The 26568-nt window shown below is 40.4% G+C and overlaps 1 protein-coding gene across 7 annotated transcripts in view; it reads right to left on the reverse strand.

Moving 5' to 3' along the window:
- Window positions 1–26568, reverse strand: part of PTPRT (protein tyrosine phosphatase receptor type T) — a 472716-nt gene that overhangs the window by 52538 nt on the left and 393610 nt on the right. For 2 of the 7 annotated variants that reach the window (XM_087749573.1, XM_087749579.1), the window contains 6 exons: window positions 25432–25567; window positions 18179–18208; window positions 10055–10102; window positions 7673–7821; window positions 1310–1387; window positions 1077–1112 (listed from right to left, as the gene is read on the reverse strand). In XM_087749573.1, coding sequence (XP_087605699.1) covers window positions 1077–1112; window positions 1310–1387; window positions 7673–7821; window positions 10055–10102; window positions 18179–18208; window positions 25432–25567 — 477 coding nt within the window. The remainder of the gene's footprint in view (window positions 1–1076; window positions 1113–1309; window positions 1388–7672; window positions 7822–10054; window positions 10103–18178; window positions 18209–25431; window positions 25568–26568) is intronic. The other 5 variants (XM_087749574.1, XM_087749575.1, XM_087749577.1 and 2 more) reach the window with 5 other exon arrangements.

Below are 26568 nucleotides of genomic sequence, written 5' to 3' on the forward strand. Positions count from 1 at the left end.
TCAAGGGTACACCTCCAGTAAGTTTCTGGATAACTTCTTTTATCAGCTAACAGTTTCTGCCAATTTTGCCGTCTCTGTTAACTTACTGTAAAACCGTATTATTTTTAAAAATCCAAAAGCTAAGAGCTGCACATCGGATGCTTTATTTATCATCTGAACAAGAAAAACTGATTTTCAGAGATGCTGAACACCAGCAGCCAGAGAACAGCCTCCGCCTCTCAGAACCTGACTTTTTTAGCCTCTCAAACCCATACCAAACTGCTTGGATATTCAGCATACACAGAATGAAGTGGGGCCACTTGCCCAAAGCCAGCCTCTGATTTCTCCAAATAACCTTTATACTTGCAACTGAGTCCAAAACTGTAAGCTCCCACCTGCTTTGGACATGCAAATACTCACTGATATTCACAAGCCTTGAGGCACACCCAGCTCAGCCTCACTCACAGGACAAGGGGGTAACGGTTTTAAACTAAAAGAGGGTAGATTCAGACTAGATACAAGGATGAAATTTTCTAAGATGAGGATGGTGAAACACTGGAACAGGTTGCCCAGATAGGTGGTAGATGCCCCATCCCTGGAAACATTCAAGGTGAGGTTGGACGGGGCTCTGAGCAACCTGATCTGGTTCAAGATGTCCCTGCCAATTGCAGGGGGGATGAACTAGATGACCTTTAAAGGTCCCTTCCATCCCAAAGCATTCTATGATTCTATGCCAGCTGCACAGGCACAACCACCTATGTGAATCAAAACTAAGCTGAAGGCAAGGTGGCATGTGGGAATTTGGCCCAGAACATCAAATCCCATTCATAAAAAGAAACAACAAATACTTGCTGGAATGCCTAAACCTTAATTTTTGAACTGTTCTTTCCTTTTTAAAAAAAAATAAAATATCAATTAATAACAATAATAAAGCATGAGTAAAAGAAAAGGTTTTCCAACTAACACAACACATGACCACAGGATTATTTATGATTTTGGAGCCCAGCCGCTTAACAGTGCTCTCCGAGTTATTTTCAAGATGCAATGAGTGCATTTGCTCTCCAATGAAGTGCAGTACACCATACCTGTCTTCTTACCTAACAGCGTGGTCGATGGAACAGTGTCTGATGATACTTTGAGATGGAATTCCGTTCACCCACACGACACGGATCAATGGAAATCAACAGAAGATCAACAGGGAAAAAAAGTTACAAAAAATGAAAACAAGGTTAGCTGTATCTCACACTCAAGGTTCAGGCTATAGGTCATATTGGGAAACGTACAAAAGCAAAGAAAATTTAGAAATGAAAGAAAAGTCTGGCACTAGTACCTGAGTAGTAGGAATTCAACAAAGATTTGCTCTGAAGGGTTTTGCTTTGGACAGAAAATGAACAAGGAGAGGGTGATGCTAGGTAGGAAAGACATAAGGAAAAGACTTTAGACATATATTAAGAGAGAGAAAGAGAACAGGGAGAATGTTCCTCAAAGAACACAGTAATATGGGATATAGAAGGCTTATCAAAATGAATTATATTTTTCATCTCAACATGCATATTACATTTATTACATTGTCATCATGATGGATTTTCTTTAATATAAACATTCCAGACCCCAAATATAGTATTATAGTTATTGTAAATCAATGTGTTCCTCCACAGGATACACAAATAGGACTATATTCTAGGTACCCTTTTTTTTTTAACCAAAGGAACAAATTTATGTTTTTGTCTCTAGGAGAAAGACACTTAAAAATGACCCCCAAAATACAGACTACAGAAAATCAAATGCACTATTAAGAGTAAAATAAGCCTGCTTAAACACAACGTATGCTAGTACCACAAAATTACACAGGTAGGGTACCAAATTTTTTTTTGTTAAAACAATACAAGATAACAAGGGACTTGTTATTCCACCCAGGACTGTTCATAGCAAATCCTACAATCCTTTTCCCTGTGAGTTGGGTTCTTTTAGCAGGACAAGCATCCTTGCTTTCTCCCATTAAAGAATTAGCTTTCTCTGGACAAGAATCCACAAATTATTCCCATATTAATCAAATATTTATGGAAAGGAGGCAGGGCTCAACATCTTCACAGCAGATTCTTTTCTTGACAGTAAATTTACAAGGCTGGTTCATATCTACAATAGCATACATGTACATTCTTATGGTAATCCATCATTTCTGAAGACATATTATTTTGTTATCATTCTGCATTCACTCATAGAGTTACAGGCTTTTATTTATCTCCTCCTCAAAATGTTGGGAAACAAGCTAATACAAATCTCAGTACATCAGGAAGATGACAATAGATAACAGGAAAAACTACTCCATAATCCAGCAGAAGTAGATAAAATTCAGTGTACATCAAAGTAATTTCAGAAGCAATTTTTGTATCTCTAGAGCAAACACCACTTAAAAATTTCAAGTTATTCTATGGGGTGAACCAAAGAAGTCACTAGTCTAGGGAGTTTCATAGTGTCTGCAGAATTACCTCCTAAGCAGTATATAATCATCCAGTAAATGAACTTGATCTCGTTCTGCATTCTCCTGCCATATTTTCAGACTTAAACCACTTGAAAACACATTCAAATAATCAAATTTCTCATAGCTTAGTCTGCTGGAGTTCTGCCCCAGCTGCCTTCAAGCCATAAAGTATCTCTCATTTGGGGCCTCTTATATTTTCTCCCCTGTGTTTCTTAGCCTAAATCAGACCCTCCCCATACCGTACTTGGAACATGGCCATTTTTGCAGAAGTATAAAATAAGGTCTAAAAAAAGTAATTGGTTTGCCCAGGGTCACAGAGCAAGTCAACAGTCAGGGCTTGGAGAAGGACTCGATTTTTCTGAAATTTGGGAGTGTAAAAGAACTCATTGGGCCATACTGCCTTTCTAGGAATTGCTAATGATAAATTACTTAGGCAGCTGAAGATATACACATCACTTCAGTGGGTTTGATTAAAAATGTTACCAACTGAGGTGTATGAAATGAACCATACTTCTGCAACAGGGAGGTAAATTCTAGATTATTTCTTTGGAAGAAAAAGGGAAAAAAATACCACCAAAAGACAAGTTTCCCAAAACTTTGGAGAGCTCATTCTCAGAATCAGTCAGGTAGTGGTTTGTGTAACGAGAGATGCATACATGGTGCTGCTACTGAACCAGAGGTTCTTACAAGCACTAGTGTGCACAATTCACAGGAAACACTTCCAGAGAGGATTTCATGTCAGGGTAGGGATTAAGACTTCATTTAAAATTCTCTTTATACTCCCTGGCACGTGAGGCCACACAGATCCCTCTAGGCCTGCAGAATGGTGGAGGCTCCTTCCTATTCTGAAAACCATTCTCCCTTGCTTTTCGTAAGATTTTCTGAATTAGCAAACCCCACAAAAATCCCAAACCAGTATGAAAACCAGCAAAAGTTATTTCAGTATTTTTTTTTAATGCCTTTGATGAAATTTGGCTTTACTACTATGAATTTTAGAATTTTTCACTAAACAAAACATCTCATGGTCATAATCCTACAGGTCCTTGGACTGCATTTAGCAGGCATCCTAACTGGGAGTGAAAACTATCTATGGGGTAGGAATAAGAACTAGATCTTGATGTAATTGTCTGTTGTGACTTACAGCAAGTCTAAAGACCTTCACGTTTCATTCATCACAAAAACATGCAGGATCTAGAGAGGTGTGAATTTAGATGGTTCTTGGTTAAAAATGATCCTGAACACCCTGAGTGCCACGTACCTACAGCTTTCTTTTATCTCCTGTTCTTGCTAGTAAAAGCACGGTAACTTGGTAACTGTACAATAGCGCTCACTAATGAAAATCTCAGTTCCCTACAGCTTCCCAAATGCTGTCTTCAAACTGTGCTTCTACCTGTAGCATTAAAGCAACCTACCTAAGCTTTATCAGCCTCACTCCTGAAGGTTGTCTGGAAAGCAGTCTCCTCCCAAACAGAGATGTCACAAAAGTTAAGCACACCCTAACAAATCAGTCTCTAGCAAAACTGGCTGCATTTTAAGAGATTAAATCCTCAGAATCAAACAGTTCCTGCCAGAAACCCCCCAAGGATGTCAAGATGACTATGCTGGTGACACAGCATTCTCCTGGACAGGCCCTATCCATGGCATTTCAGCACTGCAAAGCCAGAAGAGCAGCTCCTTTGTGCAGGACATATCATTGGTGCATCATTGCTAAGATGACATACTACTGCTTCTCCCTTCACACGGATGGGCTGCCAAACTGCACGCAATTTATGTGTAATAACAACCCCTTGCACACCCTTCTGGTCAGTGCACAGATGCTGGTGGATGATTTTAGGCCCACCTTGTCTTCGATTTGTCATCTTGTTTCATAACAACCCTGCACCAAGTCAGTGCCTACACGTGACTGTGCTACGCCACTCAGAGGAAAACACCACTGCCTTCCAAACTGAGGAGCAGGCTCAAACACTGCAAGTACCATCATCTGCCTTTAAGGGATTCAGGAAGTATTTTTATTTTTCAAAAAGCAAGATATTTGAGAAACTGAACAACTATGATAAACCTGCTTCACCTCCACATAATCCCTGAGTAAAACCAGACAAACTGGAACAGCCACGGACTAATCTATCTTTCAGCAAACACCTATTCTGATTCCATATGGTGTCATAGACAGAGGCTGAGTCCATAAAATCTCTTCAGTTTAAACTCCCGTATGTACCAGTAAGAATTTTGCTTGAATAATGACTAACAGTGTAGAAATAGAGGAGGGATGAGGGGCTTTACTTTGGGCCAGGAAAGATCTCCCTGTTCCAGCACAGAGGCTACAGATCTTGCAGAATGTACTTACATTTGATAAGGAACACGTCTGCCAAACTATAAAGTTCAAAAGTACAAATGTCCAACAGGACTGTGTGCTCCTGAGCACTGCGCCAGCCTCGACAAAGGACTCTGCTGCATGCAAACAGCATGACTTTATGGCTCACGGCATCTGCCCGAGTTTATGTTGAGAGTATAAGCATTTCCCCCTAAAACACTGAGATAGAGTAGGTGAAGAGATCTGCATTTTTACCAACGGCAGAGACTGGAGGATGGTAACTCTTAGTGGTGAAAGAATCACCATTACTGCACTGCGTACTTTTTTCAGTTGCCTGTAAAAGCACTCAGGTCTATGTCCCCTAAGAAAAGGAGGGGCTGAAAGGCAGCTGCTCAGTTTTGGTGTCCTTCACGATGCAGAGCACCCGGCAGCACCCGCGATGAGGAGGGGCTTCTTCCTTTACAGCTGCTGGACCTGTCAGGTGGGAGCCCCTGCGGGGTGACGGTGCTGGAGGCAGCAGCGAGACAGGCAGCAAACTGGGAGGCCACAGCAGGAGGGCAGACAGGGGCCACCTAAGAACAGCAAAAGTCCTCCTGCAGCAGGAGCAGATAAGTGGCCAAGCTGGAGAGACTATGGGAAGAAAAAAGCTTCTATAGGGACTCAAGAAAAGTCATTAAAGTGATTGCGACAGGAAGGAAAAACTGGAAGGAAGGACACATGACCTGCAAGGACACTGTCATCTGGAGATAAACTTGTTTGCAAGTCATTCAATAATCGTGAGGTTTCCTACTTAACAAGTTGTCTTGTTCTATTTTATTGCTTTTGTGAGCTAGCAAGGTGATCTTGGGATTGAAAAGCTTAGCTTCTCTTTGTGGACTTTCTTCAAAAAGCAAAGGAGTATTTCCATGTCTCTACTGCAGCCAACTCGGGCTCCCGTAACTGAGGGTCAGGATGGAGAGGATGACTACCTATCATGAGATACTTGCGAATGCTATTTTCTGTTGGCAGGCAGAAGGACAATTTAAGAAGGAATTTGACTGCTGCTTAAGACAGACAGCTGATTTCAAAAGCTAGGATATGGATGAAATGCATAACCCCCTGTAAAACTCTACTAGTTAGCAGGAAGGTTAAGAAGTAATCTTATTATGTTATTCAAAAGTTAGAGTAGGCCTGTATAGAAATGCTCAAGTATTAAACACTATTAAGGCAAATTCTTACAAAGTCAGTCTTTTACTCATATAATTCCTGTGTCAGGATGTGCACACTTCTACACAGAAGAGAACTTACCTCCAACATCTCAGCATCCTGGACTTGGCAGTAAAAAATTTGGAGAAATCATGAAGGCTTACTGGTAATTGTTTCTCATGGATATAAAAAGGAAAAAAAAGAAAAGAATCGGCCCATGACTTGACTCAGGCTGTGTTACAGAGGGAGGCAGTGAAAAAATCTGAAGTGATGTCAGACAAGCAAAGGACTAACTGATTAAAAAAAAAAAAGAAAACCTGGAGGGATGCTTTTTTACAAAATTGGATACAACATGTTTTCTATAGTTGCCATTTCAAGTAAATGACTCAGCTGTTTTAATTAGTCTCTCAAAATACCAAGGGAAAAAAAATGAGGTCACATTACAGGCTCATCTCTTCTCTTATTTTCTGGTTGGGAAAAAAACCCAGAACTTTTAAAAATCCAAATTCTGAAGAAAGTGTTAAAAATTTCATTTTCCCCATACATTTTAAACAAGCTACCTTTGCTGTTTCTAGGATGTCTGTTAGAATGCTGTCCTCTGCTATCCTGTCTTTCAAAGATATGAACCACTGACAACTCTTGCTGTCTCTTTAGGAGATAGAGCTACTCAGCACCTGAGAAAATTAGATTTTGACTCAAGTCAATTTAATATCAGACAGAAGTGTTTGCTGCTAGCCTTGACGGTCCCAAACACCTATTTATCCATCTCACAGGTATGTTACACAGAGTGGCAGTAGCTACACATGCAGATGGAATTTGACATGACCTACAGATAGAGGGAAAAGAAGAATTCACTCAGCCTGTCCCACTCAATCTGTGATTACAAAGGTTTCAATGATAAAACACATTTTGTACCATAAGCACTTCCATGTTAGTAATTAGGGGAAAAAAAACCACTTCACTAAAGATGTCTAAGAAAGACAAAGGAGTTTTAGTACGTACTTGTGTTTCAGAGCTGTTCCCTGTTCAAACTAGTAGGCTAAGGGTCAAAAGAAGGAGTGACATTCCCATAGTGTCGAAATTAAAATTTATTTAATATGAAAAAGTTTACAAATCCACCATGCACTCAAGCTGGATCTAGTGAGGCTAAAGTATGACTTTGTGTTGCTTTACCCACAAAACTCTTCCAGCTACAGAGGTCTGAGTGGTTTACAAGTATTAACCAAGATTAGTTTTACTGGACCCATGTGAAGAATAAATGGAGGACACAGACAAAAGAAGAAATGTGGTCTTTCCATTCCAGTTATCTAACCAGGAGACCATGCTTTCTTTCATAGCAATTTCACAGAGAAAATGTTATTTCATCCTACAAGTCAGCTAAGTGATTTGATTAGATTCTTCTACTCACAAAGGAAAAAATATTTCTGAAGAACAAATAAAATGTGCCTTTTTGACTGTCTGATGTAGTTATTAGAATAGACTTTATAAATTATTCTCAGTAGATTTAGTCAGAAGGAATGCTCTCCACCTATCTGACAGTTAAAATAGGGGCAGTGTCAGAGACATTTCAGGCAACTGATTTCTATCGAGCTTTTGCAATGATCTCTACCACCGTCATTCCTAGCTCCTCAATACTGTGCCCATAGGAATACGTCCTTTTAAGAACCTAAAGCTCTCCAAGGGGGATATATCCATTGCAAGCAAGTTAAACTTACTGAATCCATTAACATCTTGGCAGCTGGAAGAAAAAGCTTCTTCATTGTGAACGGCACTGAGTTTGGTAGAGGTCTTGTCGGAAGTAGCCACGGGACCCATCTCCCTCTGCGTGCTGGTCTGAGTCTCCTTCTGCTTCTTGGCTAGCTTCCTTTAGGGTATTTTGAAGAGGGGAGAAATCAAGGTCAGTTTTCCCTCATTAAAAACAAAACAATGAGAAGATATTTTGAAAACCATGATTATCCCACTTGGTCAGACATGCAGGGCATGTGGCAAACCACATGAGAGGAAACCCCACAACTTTTTCATATGTTGTGGAGCACAATAAATATAGTGATACCAGTCTTTGAGCTTAGCCATCCCTCCCAGTAACTCATCTTGCACAAACCTGCATCACCCCAGCAGTAGGAGTGCTCCGTCATCCTTGAAGAGGGTGGCATAGGCAAAGCCCCTGGAGCAGGTATCGGCACCTCCAGGAAGAGCAGAGGGCACGGGATGAGGGCAGCGATCAGAGCCGCTCGCGAGGAGGTAAATGGGACATCTGCATCCATCCCACGGGGGCACCTGCACCGGGGGTTTTCTTTGAGTGCTCCGGTGGAGAGTGTGACCTGACTCTGGGCAACTGGAGAGCTGGAACAGGAGCTCTGCCCTGTCCCCAAGCACAGCAATGAGGACGGCAGCATCTACTACATTCTGACACACACCCAAACTGCACTGAGGATCAACAGTCTGTCAAGGGTGGGGCAAATGAAAGGCTGAAATTATTTTGGAAATGTCCAATTATGCCTCTGTTCTGGGAAAATGGGTCTTTTCTTATTTTGAGGTGATGTCAAAAACATTGGCAAAAGCAGAAACACTGCCTGCTCTGAAAACACTAACAAAGCCAAGAACATAAGAGGCTCCTCTTTTGCAAACACAGCTAATAACAAGAACATGGAGAGAAGTAGGAAAAGTGAGCTGCTAAGCTTCCATTGACATTTGACTGCCCTGTGCTTCATTCATATCAGAGAGCAAAACTGTTTAAAAATGCATGTGTGACATTCTACAACCCACACCTTGAAAAAATATCACACAAATCCCTAGCACCAGCAAAGAACTTTGCTTACATGACTTCCGTAGATAAGAAAATAAAACAAAATAAAAGGGAGAAAAGCAGATTACTGTAAGAAGGAGCTTTAGTTTTCTTTTTTCCTCCAACTCAAAGAAAAAAAAATCCTAACAACTAAATCATTTTGCAAAGAGGTTTTTCTTCACTAAAATGACATGCTTATGGTAAGTACTACCCATCTTTTAAACTTCATTAGATTCTTAAAAGGATATTCCTTGCAATGTATTCCAACAGGCTTTATTTATTCACAGCGCATGTCGGAGTGGCATTTACAAGCAAGCGCAAGCACGCAGCTGAGCCCCAGCCCTTCACAAGATGGACAGCTACGCAAGTTACACTCATGTGCAAGGAAGGGTCAAAGCGAACTTAAACCTTTGCCTATGTCTGTGGGAAATGACTATTTTAAGGCAAGCTGATAAGCCAAACCAAGAGAGCACAGATTTATGGAGAAACGTCCAATGTTTGCTGCAAACTTTTGAACAAATCCATCTGTTTCATCTGCTCAACCAGTTGAGGTTCAGCCTTTTACAGTTAGTGGTTTCAATTCAAACCCATAGCTGTTCAAATTGGGTACATTGTAGAGAGTGCGTATTTAGATCTCACAAAATCTCCACGGTGTATCCACTTCTGCAGATGAAAATGCAAACAGGGGAACTGTCCTTGAGCGATGAAGCAAAAAGCTGGTGTTTAATGATGCTAAAAGCTTTGCTTCCAGTGTTCAGCAGTGTTAGCACAGTCAGATTTATTAACTATGAGCTACAGCCATGGGAGCCCCCTTTTTTGTGCTGTGGTACCTGAGGTAACAACAACAGCCTTGAAGTGTATTAACCCTGCTATGCGGTTATTTTAATCCTTTAGATTTGCTAATCATACTTGCCTATGTGAATTCTCTGGCAACAGGAATTAAAATTTCTCAGTGGGAAACACTAATCCAAAATGCAGAAGTCCTTAATAACAAGCACTCTGGACTGCTGGGGTGAGCCACTATGGACGACCACTACTGATGTTTAAAAATGGTGATTCAAAAAGGGTGACTGCCTTATTAAATCCAGATTAAATTACTTGTGGCAATAATTATCTGTAAGTCCCATTGTCTGGTATCTTTTCAGAAATGCCAACAAGCTACAAAGAGCTGTAACTGGCAAACTCGTTTTCTGTTTCAGTGAACGAGCAATAACATTTCTGCATGTGGTAGGCATGAAAAAAAAAAACCCAAACCCAAGCCCATTAATCCCCAAAGGCCTGCTTACAGAAGCCCTATGCAAAGCAGTTCTACCTGGTCCTGTAGAAGACAGAGAGGCCCCTAAAACATTGGCTTGAATGCCTAAAAAGAAAAGGTGACATGAGTTTAAAGTTCTCAATCTAACTCGCACACACAAACCAGGCTGCTCGCAGGTGGACCAGCTAATGCTTACACAAGTTCAGAGGGAAGCCACACAGAAAATCGTCCTGCATCTGAAAACGCGACAATTTTCTTTCAACAGCGTGTTATCGGTTTGCACCTTTCTCCCTCTCTATTCCAAGAATGTAAAAATTCTTCATCTAAATTTAGAGGGAAAAGGAAGACAGATCTCTTTTGAGGATTTCAGAGCTAAGCTTGCCAGACACATCAAGGGGCTCTCGGTTTCTAAATGTGCCTTTTCTGCCGTCGTTATATGTCTGGATAGAGTGGCAGCACAGGACTAAGCCTATTTGGTCCTTACCATCATTATAATTCATAGAAAGGATTATAAAATCAAATGACTAGCACTTTCTAGAATGTTAGGGATGTGACTTAAACCCACAGCTAGGTACAGGTTTATTTCCCAGCATGTCAAAATGCCTTTGGAATTGGAAAAGCATTTATCTGGAAATGCTGTTTCCAAAAATAGGGTACCTCAAGAGATCTCTGTGAATCACTGCATCAGCGACATGGCTCCTGCTCGCCTTACTGCCCAGCCTCCCCTGAACACCACGACTCTGACACGCAGGTGAAAGCACTATCAGTGCATTGGTGTCAATCACAGGCACCCAGCACGGTCTGTCACCAGGCACCAAGAAGATGCTTTCCGTCTCATGCATTATGCAGTTGAAAAGGGGAAGAAATAAAGGAGCGGGCAGATATTCGGTAGAGTCGTCTGATACAATCAACACTGGGTAAAGAGGCTGGAATGTCAAAATGTGAATAAGGTGATATTAATGGCCATTTTATGTTTAAGTGTAAGGAAAATGTGCCAAGAAGGAAACGGGAGTCCACGGATGGGGGTTACTGGGTTGTTCTTTTCAGTTCAAGAGGGTTTGTAAATGAAGAGATGATGTTTACAGGCACTACACACACACGGGAGGGATGAGGCAGAAAGATGCTCAAAGCAGAATAAGAAAATGAAACCAGCTGTATAATCATGCAGTTGAACCTAACCCAGCTAAAGCAAGGATAAGAACTATTGGCAGTGAACCTAAACTAAATGCAAATTTTAAAAAGAAAAAAAAAAGAGATGGAGATTTGATTCAGCTATTTTTGAAACTTCTATTCCTTTCAGAGAATAGATATAAAATGCTGAAGCGTTATATTAAAATTGTGGGAGTTCCAGTTTAACAGTCAAGGAATGCAAACTTGGTATCAAGTACAAAGCATTTGCTGCCATGGGCAATCAGAAAGCTCAAACAATATTTTCAGTTAGATGTATCTGCAGCATCAGACTCCTGTTTTGCAGAGGTTTGGATAAACTTCAGGGATTATATCTTAAAAGCAGCTTCAAACTCTTCTCTAACTTTTTATATCAATTTTACATGCATGAATGTGAAATCTGTAACTGCCACTCCTAAAGAGCTCTTGTACATCTATGTTGACAGATTTAATTTTAGATGTTTCACAAGGATGGATTATATACACCATAATGTAGATTTGCATGCACAGGTGATTTAGACATTAGGTATAGATCACATAAGTTAAACATGAAATTTCCTCCTACAGACAAGAATTGCATATTGCCCTCATTTTCAATAAGCAATTTAAGAAAGATACAAAATACAATTCCTTTTAGATATTTGTGCACAGCAGCCTGCTAGGAGTACACATATTATTTATGATGAAATCTGCACAAATTCAAGGCAGGCAGCTATCAGCCATGCAAATACCCAACTGGGAGCACTGCTTAAATAGCAGTTCTGTTGAAAAGGATCTCTGTCCCCTAAACCTGTAGTAGATCTCAAACTTAATTTGAAAGAACAGTTTCACACTGGTGTAAAGACAAGGGAGGGATTATACATGGCACTATGGTCTGCAAGCCACAGGTAATCCTTTTGCTCTGACCGAGGATCAGTAAGGCCTCTGCTGCAATACTGCACTTCAAATAAGACGTGTGCCAAAGGGATACATACAAAAGCAGAATGAGAAAGGTAAATCTAGAAAACATGACCTACAAGCAAAGGCCAAAGGAAATATGGATCTTTAATCTAGAGAAAACAAAATCAAATACGGCTGGTAGGTCTTCAAACACATGAAAAGACACCACAGGGAAGCTGTTCTCCCTGTCAACAGGGGCTGGGAAAAAAGTAATGGGGCTAAGCTATAGGAAGGGCAGTTGATTTTAAACTTTGGGAAAACTATGTGCAGTGGACTACCCATCTCTCAAACCGACTGGGCAGGTAGGCTGTGAATTCTCAGTCGCTAGGGGTCTTTAAACAGAGAGCAAGAGGAATGAGAGTTAAAAGCAGTACAGCCCTCCGGCAGCCTGACAGGTGGAGTGTCTCCTCCCTGTGCTCCCACGGTCCTGCCCAGACCATCGGTTCATCGCGGGCCCCCTTTCTGCAGGCTGTAACCTCAGTAGAGCTGAGAAATATTCTCTAGCCTAAGCACATAGGCAGCTTACTGCTTCTTATAGCTGTTACAAGGGCAAATCCTCCACTTACAGGCAAGTGTAGAGACAGCTTTACTTGCACTTTTTTAGCGCCTGCCATGGGGAAGCCAAACTTGGTGCAGGCTATTGCAGGAGCAGAGGGAATTCAGCAGAGTAAAGGTGAAGTGAAGAGCGAGGACCAGCCACACCACTTTTACTTACAAAGCAAATATTACTTGACATGAAAAAGTGATGTAACATAGGTATAAGTCAAAAGATGCTCTGAATCTGTGTGTATACAAACATAGGACTGCACTCTCTAAGCTTTACTTGATCAAATTAATCTCTATTTGTGGAGGACATTTACTTACAACCATATAAACTTTAGACAAGACAGATGCGTATAAGAGCCATACAGTATAAATATATACTGGCACACACAGCCAACAAACACTGCCCTCTGCAAAGTTTACGCTTGCAATCACCACACAGATGTCTTCTGCATAAAATCTCACTCACTTTCTCAATTTTAATTATATTTTCTTTAATTTGCTTTCATTAGGCTGGCATAACCACTGATTCATGATTCTGTTTTTCCAGCATCTAATGAGAAAACCAGTTTCTTCTCAAAATTCTGATTTAGCAAGCTGACCTGTGCAGGCAGATCCCACCATCCATGGAAATATATGGAGATATTTATGTATGTACGTGGTTATACAGAGGTATACCTATAAATAAAATAACATTTTATTTCTTTTCAAATGTCCCACAGACAGTGGAAATAAATTCAGCACGAACTCTGTTATTTCAGAAAATGCAAGCATAAATTAGCTTAATACCTCTGACAGAACCTCTCCCGTGAAAAGAAACCCCTGGTTGAAACCACCACCATTAAAATTGGCATGAAATTATGATGGGAGTTGAAGGGGCTTCCTACATTGCAATCGTGTCCTCAGTACTCTGGCCAGTTCAGGGGAAAAAGAAAACAACATATTGGCCATTCAGTGCCCTTTTCTTATAAATAATGTTAAACAGAGTGCTTGTAACACATACATGAATCCATGTGTTTCCAAAAATACTTCTCTGGTCTGATATTACTCTTGATTAAATCTCATTCTGCAACCACTACCCAGCCAAGGAGTAAGAAAAAAACCAAAACAACCCAACCCACCCACAGAAAACATCTCCATTCCTTTTCCTGGTGAGGAAATAATAAAGCCTGGATATGGGGTGCTGCAGTTGAAAATACTGTTGCAAAAGACGTGTCTGTCATGAAGTGCAAAACCTCCTTTAAACCAGATGAATTGCTGTCTGTGTTTTACAGCTTCAGCCAGGAAAAGAAACAAAAACTTTTGGACGTGGATGGGTTCCTATCTTACATTGCACATCGTATCTTACAATGCATTCAACTTAAGTGCAATGTGACAGAGGTAGCAATTCCGTACAAACCTTAGACAACATTTGTATTGGTGTAAATACAGAGTAACTCCTAGGAAAAGGCTGATGCATTGCCCTGGCGACAGCCATGCAATGAGTGCACCAGGACAGGAACTCCTAATTCCGCATCCCACTCTTCCCATCACAGAACCAAGTTCTGTCCAAGGAGCTCAAATTGTAAGCAACTAACTTTTAATGGTGGGTAAATTGAAGTACACAAAATGTCGTTAATCCTGCACGATGACTTAGCAAGTTAGGAACAGAGGCCTCCTGGGCCTGTACTTCCACTTAAAACGTGTTAAAGATCTTTATAGCCTTCTCTTTCAGCCACGATAACATCCCTTCCTATATGATGTAGCAAGTTTTTAATGAAGTGTTGCTATAAAAAAATCCCACAACTATTTACCCGGTATACACAAACTAGCTAAAAGAGTTGCTCTTATAAATGAATATTTTTGACTGGTTTCACTGAAGCTGCAGGTACTCAACCATCTTACAGAATCGGATTTTACAATCCTGGATTGCAGCAGAACACAAGACAGGCAGAAGGCAGAACTCCAGTCTAGAGACTTCCACAACACTTATGGCCCGTCTCTGCTAAAATCAGTTACTCATGATATATGTCTCCATGATTTTAATAGACTTATCATTAAGAACTGTTTAGAAGAGTTAGGGTTGGAGATTTTGGTCCCTAACAAGAAGAAATGCCAGTATAGCTGATGACAAAGGGTTGAGAGGAATTATCTGAAAGCAGATGAGAATTACCCTAAGAAGCACAACTTTCAAGTCCAGAAACTGAAACTAAAAATAAAGCGATGTAGTCCATACGGTCGTATTTAAAGGTCTGCCAGCAGATCTATTTGAGAACCTGCTTTTCAATACTGGTAACTCATTCAACTGAATTTTGCTTCAGGACTAAAACACTCATAGGAAGTCATAGTATGGAAACCAATTCTATTTAAAAATATATATATATATACACATATTGCTGCTCTTATTTTCACAGCATTTCAAATAAACTTAATCAAACCTCTCTGCTCATAAGAGGCTGTAGCAATTTCTGTCAGCTTTGGCCAAGAATTACACAATCCTTAGCAATTTAAGATTTTCATCTGCAATCATAATGAAACATCCTATTCCATATGAAACTTGAAACACTAAATTCAATAAACCTTCACCATATGCGCCTTCATGGATTCTCCTGCTTTCTTTCCTCACTACTTGAACATCCCTTGTGCCTTGACTGTGTTCGGGGTGGGGGGGGGGGAGGGGAAGAGCTTGGTTTTGCCAGATCAAGGAACAGAACAAATGTCAATCTGAAAAAAAATGCTGACATGTACAGCCTGATGATGGAAGTCTTTATTGTGTGATGACTAGTTATGTGTTACCTATACCTCGAGCTAGCAGAGCTCATGCTTGATGGGGTACCCAGGACACCATAAGCACAGAGCTAAGAATGAGCTCTCTACAAAAAGTGTTGGGTGCAGTACTAGGGAGATACAGTTATATGCTTTCTGCATCCTGAGCTCAAATCTCCATTGGGGTGCTATGAACACATAAGCTTGCCTGATGATACCTCTTGGCTTTTCTCTACTGTGATATGCTGCATGGTGCACATCTGCCTTATTACATCTTATTAAAGCACTTGCTTCTGCTACTTCTGAAGCTCATTGCAACCTCAGGCTTAGGTGACCTCCAGAGGTTTGTCTCTTCACTTTTCCTGAGTCACTCTCCTGTTCCCTGAGAAAAAAGTTCTAGTATATTAATCCACAGAAGTCATTACAAGACAGCAAAGAGATCGCTTAATGATACCCTTACTTTCTCTGTAGCGGAGTAATCGTCAGCTGACTGTGTAAAGCAATGCTGTTGTGCAATTGTAAAACGGAATCACAAAGGGCTCAAAAGGTGATTCATGTTTTTAAATACACAAATCTCAAAATAAAATAAAGCAGGGGAACATTCTGACCACATACTGCCTCCTGGAAGAAGACAAAATTATAATGGAAAACTAGGGACTGAATTTTTCAGGCAATGGTGCTGATAGGTTGTAAGGAAATGAAAACAGTAGAACAGTGCAGGGGGCACTTTCGTGAGAAATGTGCAGAAGCAGAAAGGTTGTAGCAAGAAATGCAACTATCTAGTAGCACCTACATGTTTAAAACTGTCCCCAACTTTAACAGTTAGTTAAACTTCTCTTGAAATCTGAATACTTAAGGTCAGATTCCATTCTTGGTGAACCAGCATGAAGTCTAGAGGAAAAAGAGTTACTCTGCATTTACAGTTACGTAATTGGGCAAAGTCAAGGCTCATTATGCTGTCTTTAGGCTCCTCACACACTTAGCAAGTGGGGAAGGCTCCTCTTTCAATTATTTTCTGATAGGTCATTGAGAAGCAAAATCACCCCAACAGGTGGTACGTAGGGATCCTCATACTTAACTCCTTTGCTTTGTTCTTTGGATGTAAATTTTGCCCCTGTACTCGGCACTGGTGAGGCCACACCTCAAGTACTGTGTTCGGTTTTGGGCCCCTCACTACAAGAAGGACATCGAGGTGCTGGAGTGTGGCCAAAGAAGGGCAACAAAGTTGGTAAAGGGTCTAGAGAACAAGTCTTATGAGGAGCGGCTGAGGGAGCTGGGGGCTTAGTTTAGCCTGGAGAAGAGGAGGCTGAGGGGAGCCCTCATCGCTCTCTACAACTGCCTGAAAGGAGGTTGTAGCGAGGTGGCAGTCGGTCTCTTCTCCCTAGTAACAAGCAATAGGACAAGAGGAAATGGCCTCAAGCTGCACCAGGGGAAGTTTAGGTCGGGTATTAGGAAAAACTTCTTCACCGAAAGGGCTGTCAGGCGCTGGAGCAGGCTGCCCAGGGAAGGGATTGAGTCCCCATCCCTGGAGGTATTTAAAAGATGGGTAGACGTGGTGCTTGAGGACATAGTTTAGTGGTGGACTTGGCAGTGATAGGTTAACGGTTGAACTCTATCTTAAGGGTCTTTTCCAACCTTAACCATTCTATGATTCTATGAAATCAACTCATACGGGAAAGAAGTCAACTTCCACTAAAGGGGCAGAATATAAATGCACTGGTCATTTTGCTGACCTGCTGAACACCTTCCAGATGTGGCCACAGGACAAAGTCACCACATCAAGACAAACTGTATGAACAGGCTAAAGAGGAGGTTTCCTGGGGTGGCAGACTAAGAGGGGCTGGCAGAGCAGATGTGGCCCTTTTGAAAACTTTGATTATGCCAGAGCCCTGGAAAGCCTGGCAGGTTGCTGCTTTTGAGGGAAAGATTTAGGTCAGCGATATCGCTGCTGCTTCTGAGAGACAGAGAGGAGAAACCTGTTTGTCTCTGCAGTAACAGTTGCCTTCTCCACCCCTCTCAACCCTCTCGTGGCAGCAAAGGCATCCAACTTAATTCTCCAGGTCTCCTTCCGCAGATCATTGATCCAGTCCTCTCTTCCTCCTGATCCTCACCCAACTATTATCATGACAGAAACAGCTTGGCCCTGATTACTTTCCAGCCCCTCAACCTTTAGACAACAGATGGCTCTGGAGCTACTGATGTGTGAAGCATTTTCACATGCCTTAACAACTGCCTTAATTATGCAGCACTATCATTAGGACTGGACAGGTGATTTAGATGTGAGTATCTGAACCACTTCATCATCTAACGATCTAAACTGACACTCGGAACCTGGCAGCTCCAGGAACAGGGATGTTTGCTGAGATAATGTCAAGTCCTAGTTGTCAGAAACCTTACATTTTTAAAAAGCTTATATCCATGGCTGAGAAATTCCCAACCATTACTTCCAAGTGTGCAATTTCCCTGCAGGCTGGCTAAATATGATGGACAATTTAAAAAGGTGCACTTGGGACACTCTGTATTTGTCCATTAGCATTTGAAGAACTATAAACCATAACTGACATATCTGTGGACATTTATGTGTTTGCAGGCACAGTTATAGGTGCAATGGTGAAACAGGGAAAACAGTGAAACTGCGAAAGTGAGAAAATAAAACACAAGCTGCTGGGAAGACAAGGATAAATGGAATGGTAAAAAAAAAGTGGTAGAAGAAAAGAATACAACAAAGCACAAAATTTCAACAGGGTGAGCACGCTCAAGGAACATCATCCCCAGCCAAGTACTTACAAGTAATAGGAGTAGGAATATGCATTTCTTCTAAATATCGACAGCCAGTCAGATGAACAAAATATCCAAAAGGAGAAAAAGAGAAAAACACAAAATTAGATTTATGTGAACTCTAGGATTTTTTCAGTGTACAAAGTATTTGTGCTGCCTCTTGTACTGCGCTACTATTCTCCTACACTTTTTTCAGGAGCTCTACATCGGTGAGGAATGGATACTGAACTAGAGACAGGAAACAGAGGTTGTGTTTCCACTTCTGCTACTGACTTGTGTCACCATGAATAAATCCCCTCACCTCTTTCTTCCCTAACTTTGCCAGGTCAGTAACCCACATCGTGAGACTCACCTTTGCCTGTAAAGTGCTTTGAGATTTTTGGAATGGAAAGAAATATGTAAGAGCTATTAATACAAATAATAATAAATAGGAAAGTGACAATGTAAGAATACTGCAATTTTGGAATATTTAGACAATGAACGAATTGTCTAATGATAAATCAAGCTTCATCAAACTCTAAAATGCAAATAGTTCATTAACAATTTAAGCATCACTACATATTTATAGATGAACACTGGGAGTATGCATTAGCTTTCTGCGTCACTGTGATTAAGTATTTTCTATTACTGTTTTTCAATAACACACTTCAGAACATTTTGATATGTTTTTGAGCAGTGCCACAAAACGAGCCTTGGCAATCAGTTATAACTTAAGAGGTGATGCCTTCTCTTTTTTAACTGGAAAAGGGCTTCTCTGAAAAGGCTGTTCCACAACAGACCTAGCACATGTTAGTACAGATTAACAGCAAGGCACAAGGGATCTTTGAAAGCAGCAGTCAAGCATGGTCAAGACAGGGAAAAACAAGGAAACACAAACTTCAACCTATTGCACAACTTTAAAATCCCATCCTTGAAGACACTACAAATACCAGGAAGCGCTTACAAGTATAAATGCAGGGTTCAAGCATTCACTTTTATGGTCGCTCTGAACACAACTTTCATAAGCAGACATGGAAACAAGATTCAGGGCTGTCACTCTCTCTGCACAACTGCACAACCACCCTCTTTGCTATGCGCACACTGGGTAAAGGACAGCGACTTACAGACGTTCAAGAGGATCACTCTGAAATAACATTTGTTTTGTTTGGTAGTGGCCCTTGCTATAAACCTTAAATTCTGGCCAGATTCCTGATATATGCCAAGTTATTTGAATGACACCAATTCCAAGGTACGCCTGAATGTATTTATAACATAATGCTATCACCTCCTGAAACCCTGAAATTCTACACGTGACAGCAACGCACCAGTTAAGGTGCAGTGACGGCCACTGAGCTTCACTGTGAAATTTCAAGTTCCTCTGCACCTCTAAACAAAGGGAAAAATCACCAGAATGGGGAAAACGAGAGCCTACACAGCTGCAGCACCTACATCCCCAAAATTATTCCATTAATTAAACCCCTCTGATGTGCCAGTGCCAGGTTTCACACAGCACTATCAACTGTAATTGTTCTGTTAAACATCTTGCTGTACTTTCTGCTTTTCTCATGTCTCAGCCAGCAGACAAATGTGATCACACGAGACTCTTAGTTCTCATTAAAAATCTGCGTATCCTTCAAGGCTACAGAGGAAAGCTCAGAAAGATTTATTCCATAAGGACAGAAAATAAAGGAAGACAAACAAAAGGAGGATTATCTTTTGGAATTGGACAGGCCATTTTGGCTCAAATTCTCCCAAAATATACAACCTAAAATAAGGACTTCCTAAAGAATATTTCAAAACTAACTCTTAAAATTGTTCAGAGTTACAGATCACTAAAAACACAACCCAATCCTAGGATGTATCACACAACCTGAAAACCCAGCCTGTCATCCACCTTAAATATGGACACAGAAGGGACACGGGTCACTGAATGTGCCAATATCCCTACGGTAATTCTACCCCATAGCTTGGGTGTGTTCTGCTCAAGAGGCATTTAGGTTTTATTTAATTAGTTTAAGGTAACAACCTAAATCCTAATCCAGAATAAGGAGCTGAATTTTCATAGAAGGAACTAATCCTAGACCCTACATAGCCCCAAATCTCCCTTTTTGCTACCAACAGCAGTTTAAAGAACTTATTTACAGAGCACCCATGACAGCCTGTCTGATCGTATTTATTCAGTCTTCTACTTAAAGGGGTCAGTAGAGGCTTTGTCTGCTCAAATGCACAAGCCTGAAAAGTGTCACATTCTTCACTCCAGGGAAATGCAAGTCACGATTACACCGGAGTTCAAACTGTCCAGACGAAATCAGAACTGACCAAAATCTAATCCTTTTGGGGGGCAAAGTCAAAGGGTATTTTCTCCAGAAAAGAAGTTTACAAACATCATTTTTCTTGTTTCAGCTTGTTTTTACTATCCCATCCTGTATTCCCTATTACACAGAAATATTTAACTAATATTAAGGACAAACAAACAAGCTCCTTAGAGAATTAGCAATGTTTTGATACAATAAAAATTAGGTCTTTCAAGGTATGTATCTATTAATGAAAGAAAGCGGTACTGCCTTATGGAGGCAAATGCACCCATGTGGGCACTGATCACCAACTGTAAATTAATAGGCTAAATCATGTTGCAGTAACTTGTGCATCCATATACATATGATGCCATTGGAGCTGCAAACATGTAACTCACGGAGCTAGTGGATTCACAAAACCAAGAAAACAAATTTTTCTAATGGTTTTGACTTTAGATACTGTAAGACAGTCATATTTAAAACATAAATTTATATACACACAATTTTTACGTAGATATACAGATACAGAAACTTTAGCAGACTTTAAGCAACCCCAGGGTTCAACTGAAACTTTTAGATAACAAACATAAAGTCAAACCTAAATTTTCCACTGCATAAACATTCTGGCTGGCTTAATTTAGCTTCACATATCTGATTAAACCCTATAAAAAATTGGCAGTCCCCAGAAATTTGCCAGTCACTAGAGTTTTTGCAATATGGTCTATTGAAACTATGATCAACTGGGCAACACTTGCTCATACCTTGTACATGAAAGGTTCAAAAAAGTATGCTGATTTGGTGTGTCTCACAGAAACAAAAAAGCAGCTTCTGATGATCTGCCTAATCTTAATCTCAAACCAATGTCTGCCTTCTCTTCGTGTTTCTGTCTCTTCTAATCTCTCTCCTTCCTTTGCTCTTTGCACTGGTTAACAAAATGCTTCATTCAGGAAATCCACTCCTGTGCCTATTACCAACGGACTATGATGCCCTGGACCTTGAACAAACGTCACTGTGGTATTTTCCAGCCCCATTTGAAGAAAATGCCTCAAGTTTGTCCAACTAAATTATTTTTCTGCATTGTTGCCTTGCAAGACTACACTGTCTTGTACACTGAGGCATTTGCCTTAGTGAACTGAAAAGGGGAACTCTTTTTAAAGTCAGGTTAATGCAAACATTGAATGCATGAGCTTAAGCGCCTAACATTTCTGTTTGCAAAATAGAAAGAGGACTTTGTTGTTAAACTGTTCTCTCAGACAAATGTGAATTTTCAGCTGTGCTCCTCCAGAAGTTCAAATCAATCTGTGGTCCAAAGTGGCCTTTCCTTTTATAAAAGCTGATCGCAATTCACGTTAGTTTACAAATGAAACGAGCCTGGCAGGCTTAAGTTCATCTTCAGGGAACACTTGTCCATATGCAGCTCCAAGCCTCAACCAGACGTGACTGGCGGTGCCCATTCAAGGGAGACCCCAAACTGATGCAATCAGCAGGTTTGTCAGCGATGCTGGAGGTGTGCTACGCAGACCTGGAGAGAGCAAGCCTCCAAAACCTCTCTCTGCACTGTTATAGCTTCTAAGTGGGAAAAGATTTTAAAGTCAATGAGCCAGTTTATTTCTTATAATAGTGTGTATTCCAGTGGGTAACCTTGCAAATGACAGCAAACAGGCAGAGAGAGATACAGACTGCAGTGATTTTGCCTGTTTGCACTGGGTGGGGGGAACGACACAGAGGAAAACATAATTTTCCAGCTCTAGAAAGAAAAAGAGGAGAATTTATATTTCTAATACTCCTACTATCTTCCTTTCTAATTTTCATTTTGAAGAAAGGTGCTCAGATTAACAGAGCCTATGGCAAAGCCAGGTATAGCAAGTTCTGTCCATGGGACATCCCACCCAAGTTCACTAGACATTGCTGCTTTTGGGACCAGGCTAGCTCCACAGAAGAACATGGGCACTGAGTTAGGGGTCAGCTCAGGTCAGCAGGAGCTTGGGAATTTTTATGTGAAGCAAACGGATCCTCAGCCTCCAGCCTCTAGAATGTTCTCTGCTTATGAGTATTTTTGATTCTGCATCTGTCCGTGTTTCTCTGTCTATGAGATATCAACTGATATTGCACCAGTCATGACAGCCAAAACATCATAAGAATCAAATGCTGGAAAAAGCTGGATCTTGATAGATCTCCCCATCATTTACTTATCTGAGTTAAACATGCATCAGAAAAAAATTAAAGCTAAAATCCAGTGATTTTATATACCTGCTAACTAAACTATATAATACAGTCTCTAAGATTCCTCCTGACCTCTAATAAAAGTTTGTTGTGTTATGCATAAAATATGCAGAGTCCTTTTAAAAAAAAATAAAAGCAAAAAATCTGATACTCTAAATCAGCCATAAATTTTTACTTTTTCTTTGAAGTATTCCTACATATTGATAACCTGGCCTTTTGCTTGTTTTCCAGCTTCCATTGGAAGACAGAAGATTAAGCAAAGACATTGAATCATTGATATGTATCAAGACATCTCCACATCGATGCATTTATCAGAATGAGAACAACAAATATTTCTTCCACAGTGTTTGGAGAAAAAAAATTACTTGTCCATAATTCTCCCTCTGAGAAATTTCCTAACTGTTTCAAATTTATATAAAAAATAGATTGGCAGCAATCACAGGGTTTAACAGCAAGAGTCCCACATTTACATTCTAAAAGATGTGGTAGCCTGTTTGGGAATACGAGTTTGATGTGAAATCCAAAAATTTGAGAAAATACACAGACGTTACAAGTATTACCTCCTCCTTAGTATTTAAAGTATATTGCCTCTAAGAGCATCCTTACCTCTCTGACTTAGCTCTCGGCAGGCTACACAACAGAAAAATTATCCTCAAATAAAGAATTCCTGGTTGTCATGAAAAATCATTTTTTGTTTTCTCCCCAGCAATATACATGATTTATAATAATAATAATACATGGTGGGCCAGAAATGCTATCAACGTTTAATAGCTTGTGAAATACACGAGGATGTTCAGATATGGCATTACTCTGACAGTTTTCCTTACAAGTTTTACCTTTCAAGCTGAAAATAAAAGCTTTTATTAAAGAGTGTTTAGGAAGGTAACAGGAATAGATGAGGGCTGGGCATTAAACAAATCAGAAACCCAGCTCAATTTTTCCTGAAACTCTTTTTCTGCTTTTCATTGGAGGCATCCAATTTTTTTCTGCTTATGAACTGAGAAGCTCCTGGGAGACTGGAATCTGCAACATCTATGCTGTTTGGGTTTAACATCGAACAGAAGTGCAGTAGATGTGACTCCAAAACATATACACGTTTGTCCACAAAATCTGAAATTTTTGCATGCAACAGAAATTGGATTAAAAGTCTAGTTTGTCCACACCTTCAGTTAATTTGACAGGAATTCACAGTAGTCAGTACATATGTGACCGGTTTTGCAGAATGAGAACATCTGAAAAGGCTACTCAAAGGACATCTAGTTCAATGTCCTGCTTAAACCAGTTTCACTTGCAGCAAGTCCCTCAGGGCCTTGTCCAAGTCAAGTTTTTAATTTCTCCAAGGCTCCGAACTCTTTTGGTAACCCTCCTCAGGACTTGCTCTAATATATCAGTGCCTTTCTTGTACTGAGGATCCCCAAAATGGACACAGTATGCCTAGAGCGATCTCACCACTGGCAAACAAAAGGGAATAATTGCTTGCCTCAACCTGCTGGCTACACTCTTGCTAACACCGCCCAGGACGCAGTTGACCTTCTTTGCTGCAAAGCCACATTGCTGACTTGTGTTTGACTTGTCCACCAACACCTCCAGGACCTTCTCTGCAAACCTGCCTGTACTGTTGCATGGGGTTACTCCATCCCAGGTGCAAGACTTTGCTAAACTCCGTGAGGGTCCCATCAGCCCATTTCTCCAGCCTCAAGGTCCTTCTGAATAGCAGTCCTGCACTCCAGCATCTGTAGCACAGAGTTATTTCATTTGCATATGTGCTCTGGATTAAGATAGAGGAGATTTGGGAAATGTGTGACTGTTTGTCACAGAGCTAAGAGATCTCAAAGGAACAGAGCTTTGCTTGGAAAGCTTCACTCCCTGCAACACAGCAAGTAAATCAAGGCTCTCAGATGTAATGCTACCTGTACCCTAGACAAGGGGCTGCCAGGCTACCTAGCTCCTGTTTCATTTAGAATCAAATTACTGTTGAAAAGCAGTGTTCACTTCAGAAACGTGACTGGTTAAAATATACACAAAATACAACCTTTTCTCAGGAAAATCTCTTGCCTAAGTGGTTTTCTGAATCAGTATATTACACTGTAAATGTGAAGCTCTTAAAATAGTAACAACTACAATGGTCTACTTCAAAATATAAGTACAAATGGTCGAAAGAAAATCACATAAAATGAACTGTTTGAACAAATTTCATTACCATACATGATTTTTTCGAGTTTCCTTCTCCTGTAAACTAACACTAACTCTTGGAAAGATTCTAACCCTTCAGCAAGATGTAATATTCCAGCTGAATACTGGTTGCAATGAAATTGCCACGTGAAAATATGTCTCATCAAGGCTCACTTGGGAACAAGACCCTTGATCACATTATTTTATTATTTTTCTTGACTGTTAAGAAAGAATTCTTGTCTTCTATTAGACCACTGTTGTACCGCGTGCACAGGCTCACATGCCCACTTCCATTGCCTCATTATCGCTTTTTGCTTCTCCATGCGTTTTCATGCACTACCCCTTCTCATTAATTATCAATTAATTATCATTAACTCTTTATGGTAACAGCCATTCTTTTGTTGCTCGTATAGTATCTGCCAGAACAGGCATCTCTTGTGGGACTACAACTTCTTAGTGGTAGCGTTAAGCAAATAGGTATTAACTGCCGCCCCCTGTAACGCAAATGGAATGTTTTATCTCCACCAAATTTATTTTTTGAAGTAACAACGCTCTAGGCAGAAGGTCCAAGATGGAAGCAAAGCAGAAACGTACCTTCTCTTGATGGTAAGCATTGCTCCCAAGAGAATAATAACAAACATCAGAAGACCAGCTATAACTCCAGCCATTTTCACCGTGCTGTCAACTTGTTTTTCTGGTTCCACTGCATTGGAATTCTGGGTGGAAGCTCCTTAAAAAATTGAGGGAAATAAAAAGAGAATTTGTAGAAAATTTGTGCAGTGATCCACTTTAAATAGTCACTTGAAAGCCTAACAACATATTTGCAATCAAACTGCAACAGACAATTGTCCATCTAACCTAATCTGCCTTTAATAAGGGCTAATGACAGATAATTCAGAGCAGTAACAGGGTGTAAAATCCCAGTGTAATGCAACTAACACTAGTATTTTACCATATTATACTGTCACAGGGAATTTACTCTTCTGAACCACTCAGCATACACCCAGAAGCAGGAGAATTAATAGCAGTTATAATTTTCATCTCAAATAGCTTAAGTGGACGTGCAATCCTTACTCATTGGAATAACGAACGTAAAAGTTTGCAGTAACATATCCCATAATACTACTTGCAGAAACTTCTTTTCTTCTAAAATCAGAACAAATTTGTATTTCTCACTATACTGGAGGCCTGGCTTTTGTAAACATACAGTTACAATTATGCGTGTAACAAGCATTAATCCAATGCATAGAGCACCCTCCGCATCATCTAATGCATTCCATGCCTGTGGCCCAGGCAAGGCAACATGATTTTTGTTTGAAATTTTGGGGTTTTTAAGAGTAAAGCCTACAGACCTAAAAATAAAACATGTTAAGGAACGTTATTTGCACAACATTTCTTCTTTTACTTCCTTGTCGCGATCTGACTTCAAGAGTCTTTTGCCCCTGCAATACCTGAGGACCTTGCAGAATGCTACCCTCTCCCTGTTGCTGGGGCTGCTTGTGTAGGGCTTACTTTAGCTCTGCCGACTTCACTACTTTCTGCACAGAATTTTTCCAGATGTGGCTTAAACCACTGAGCTTGATTTAGAAAGCCCCGCAAGATCTGAGTCATGGCTACTCTAAAGACAAAATGAGCCTATCTTTATTATATTCCCAATACACTTATCTGCTCCTAAAAATATCACCATTGCATTTCATGAAGTTAAATGAATTCATGTTACATGAGATCACA

The sequence above is a fragment of the Nipponia nippon genome, unplaced genomic scaffold, assembly GCF_047370975.1.
Source record: "Nipponia nippon isolate SJK-2023a ecotype South Korea unplaced genomic scaffold, ASM4737097v1 scaffold_13, whole genome shotgun sequence".
Classification (NCBI taxonomy): Eukaryota; Metazoa; Chordata; class Aves; order Pelecaniformes; family Threskiornithidae; genus Nipponia; species Nipponia nippon.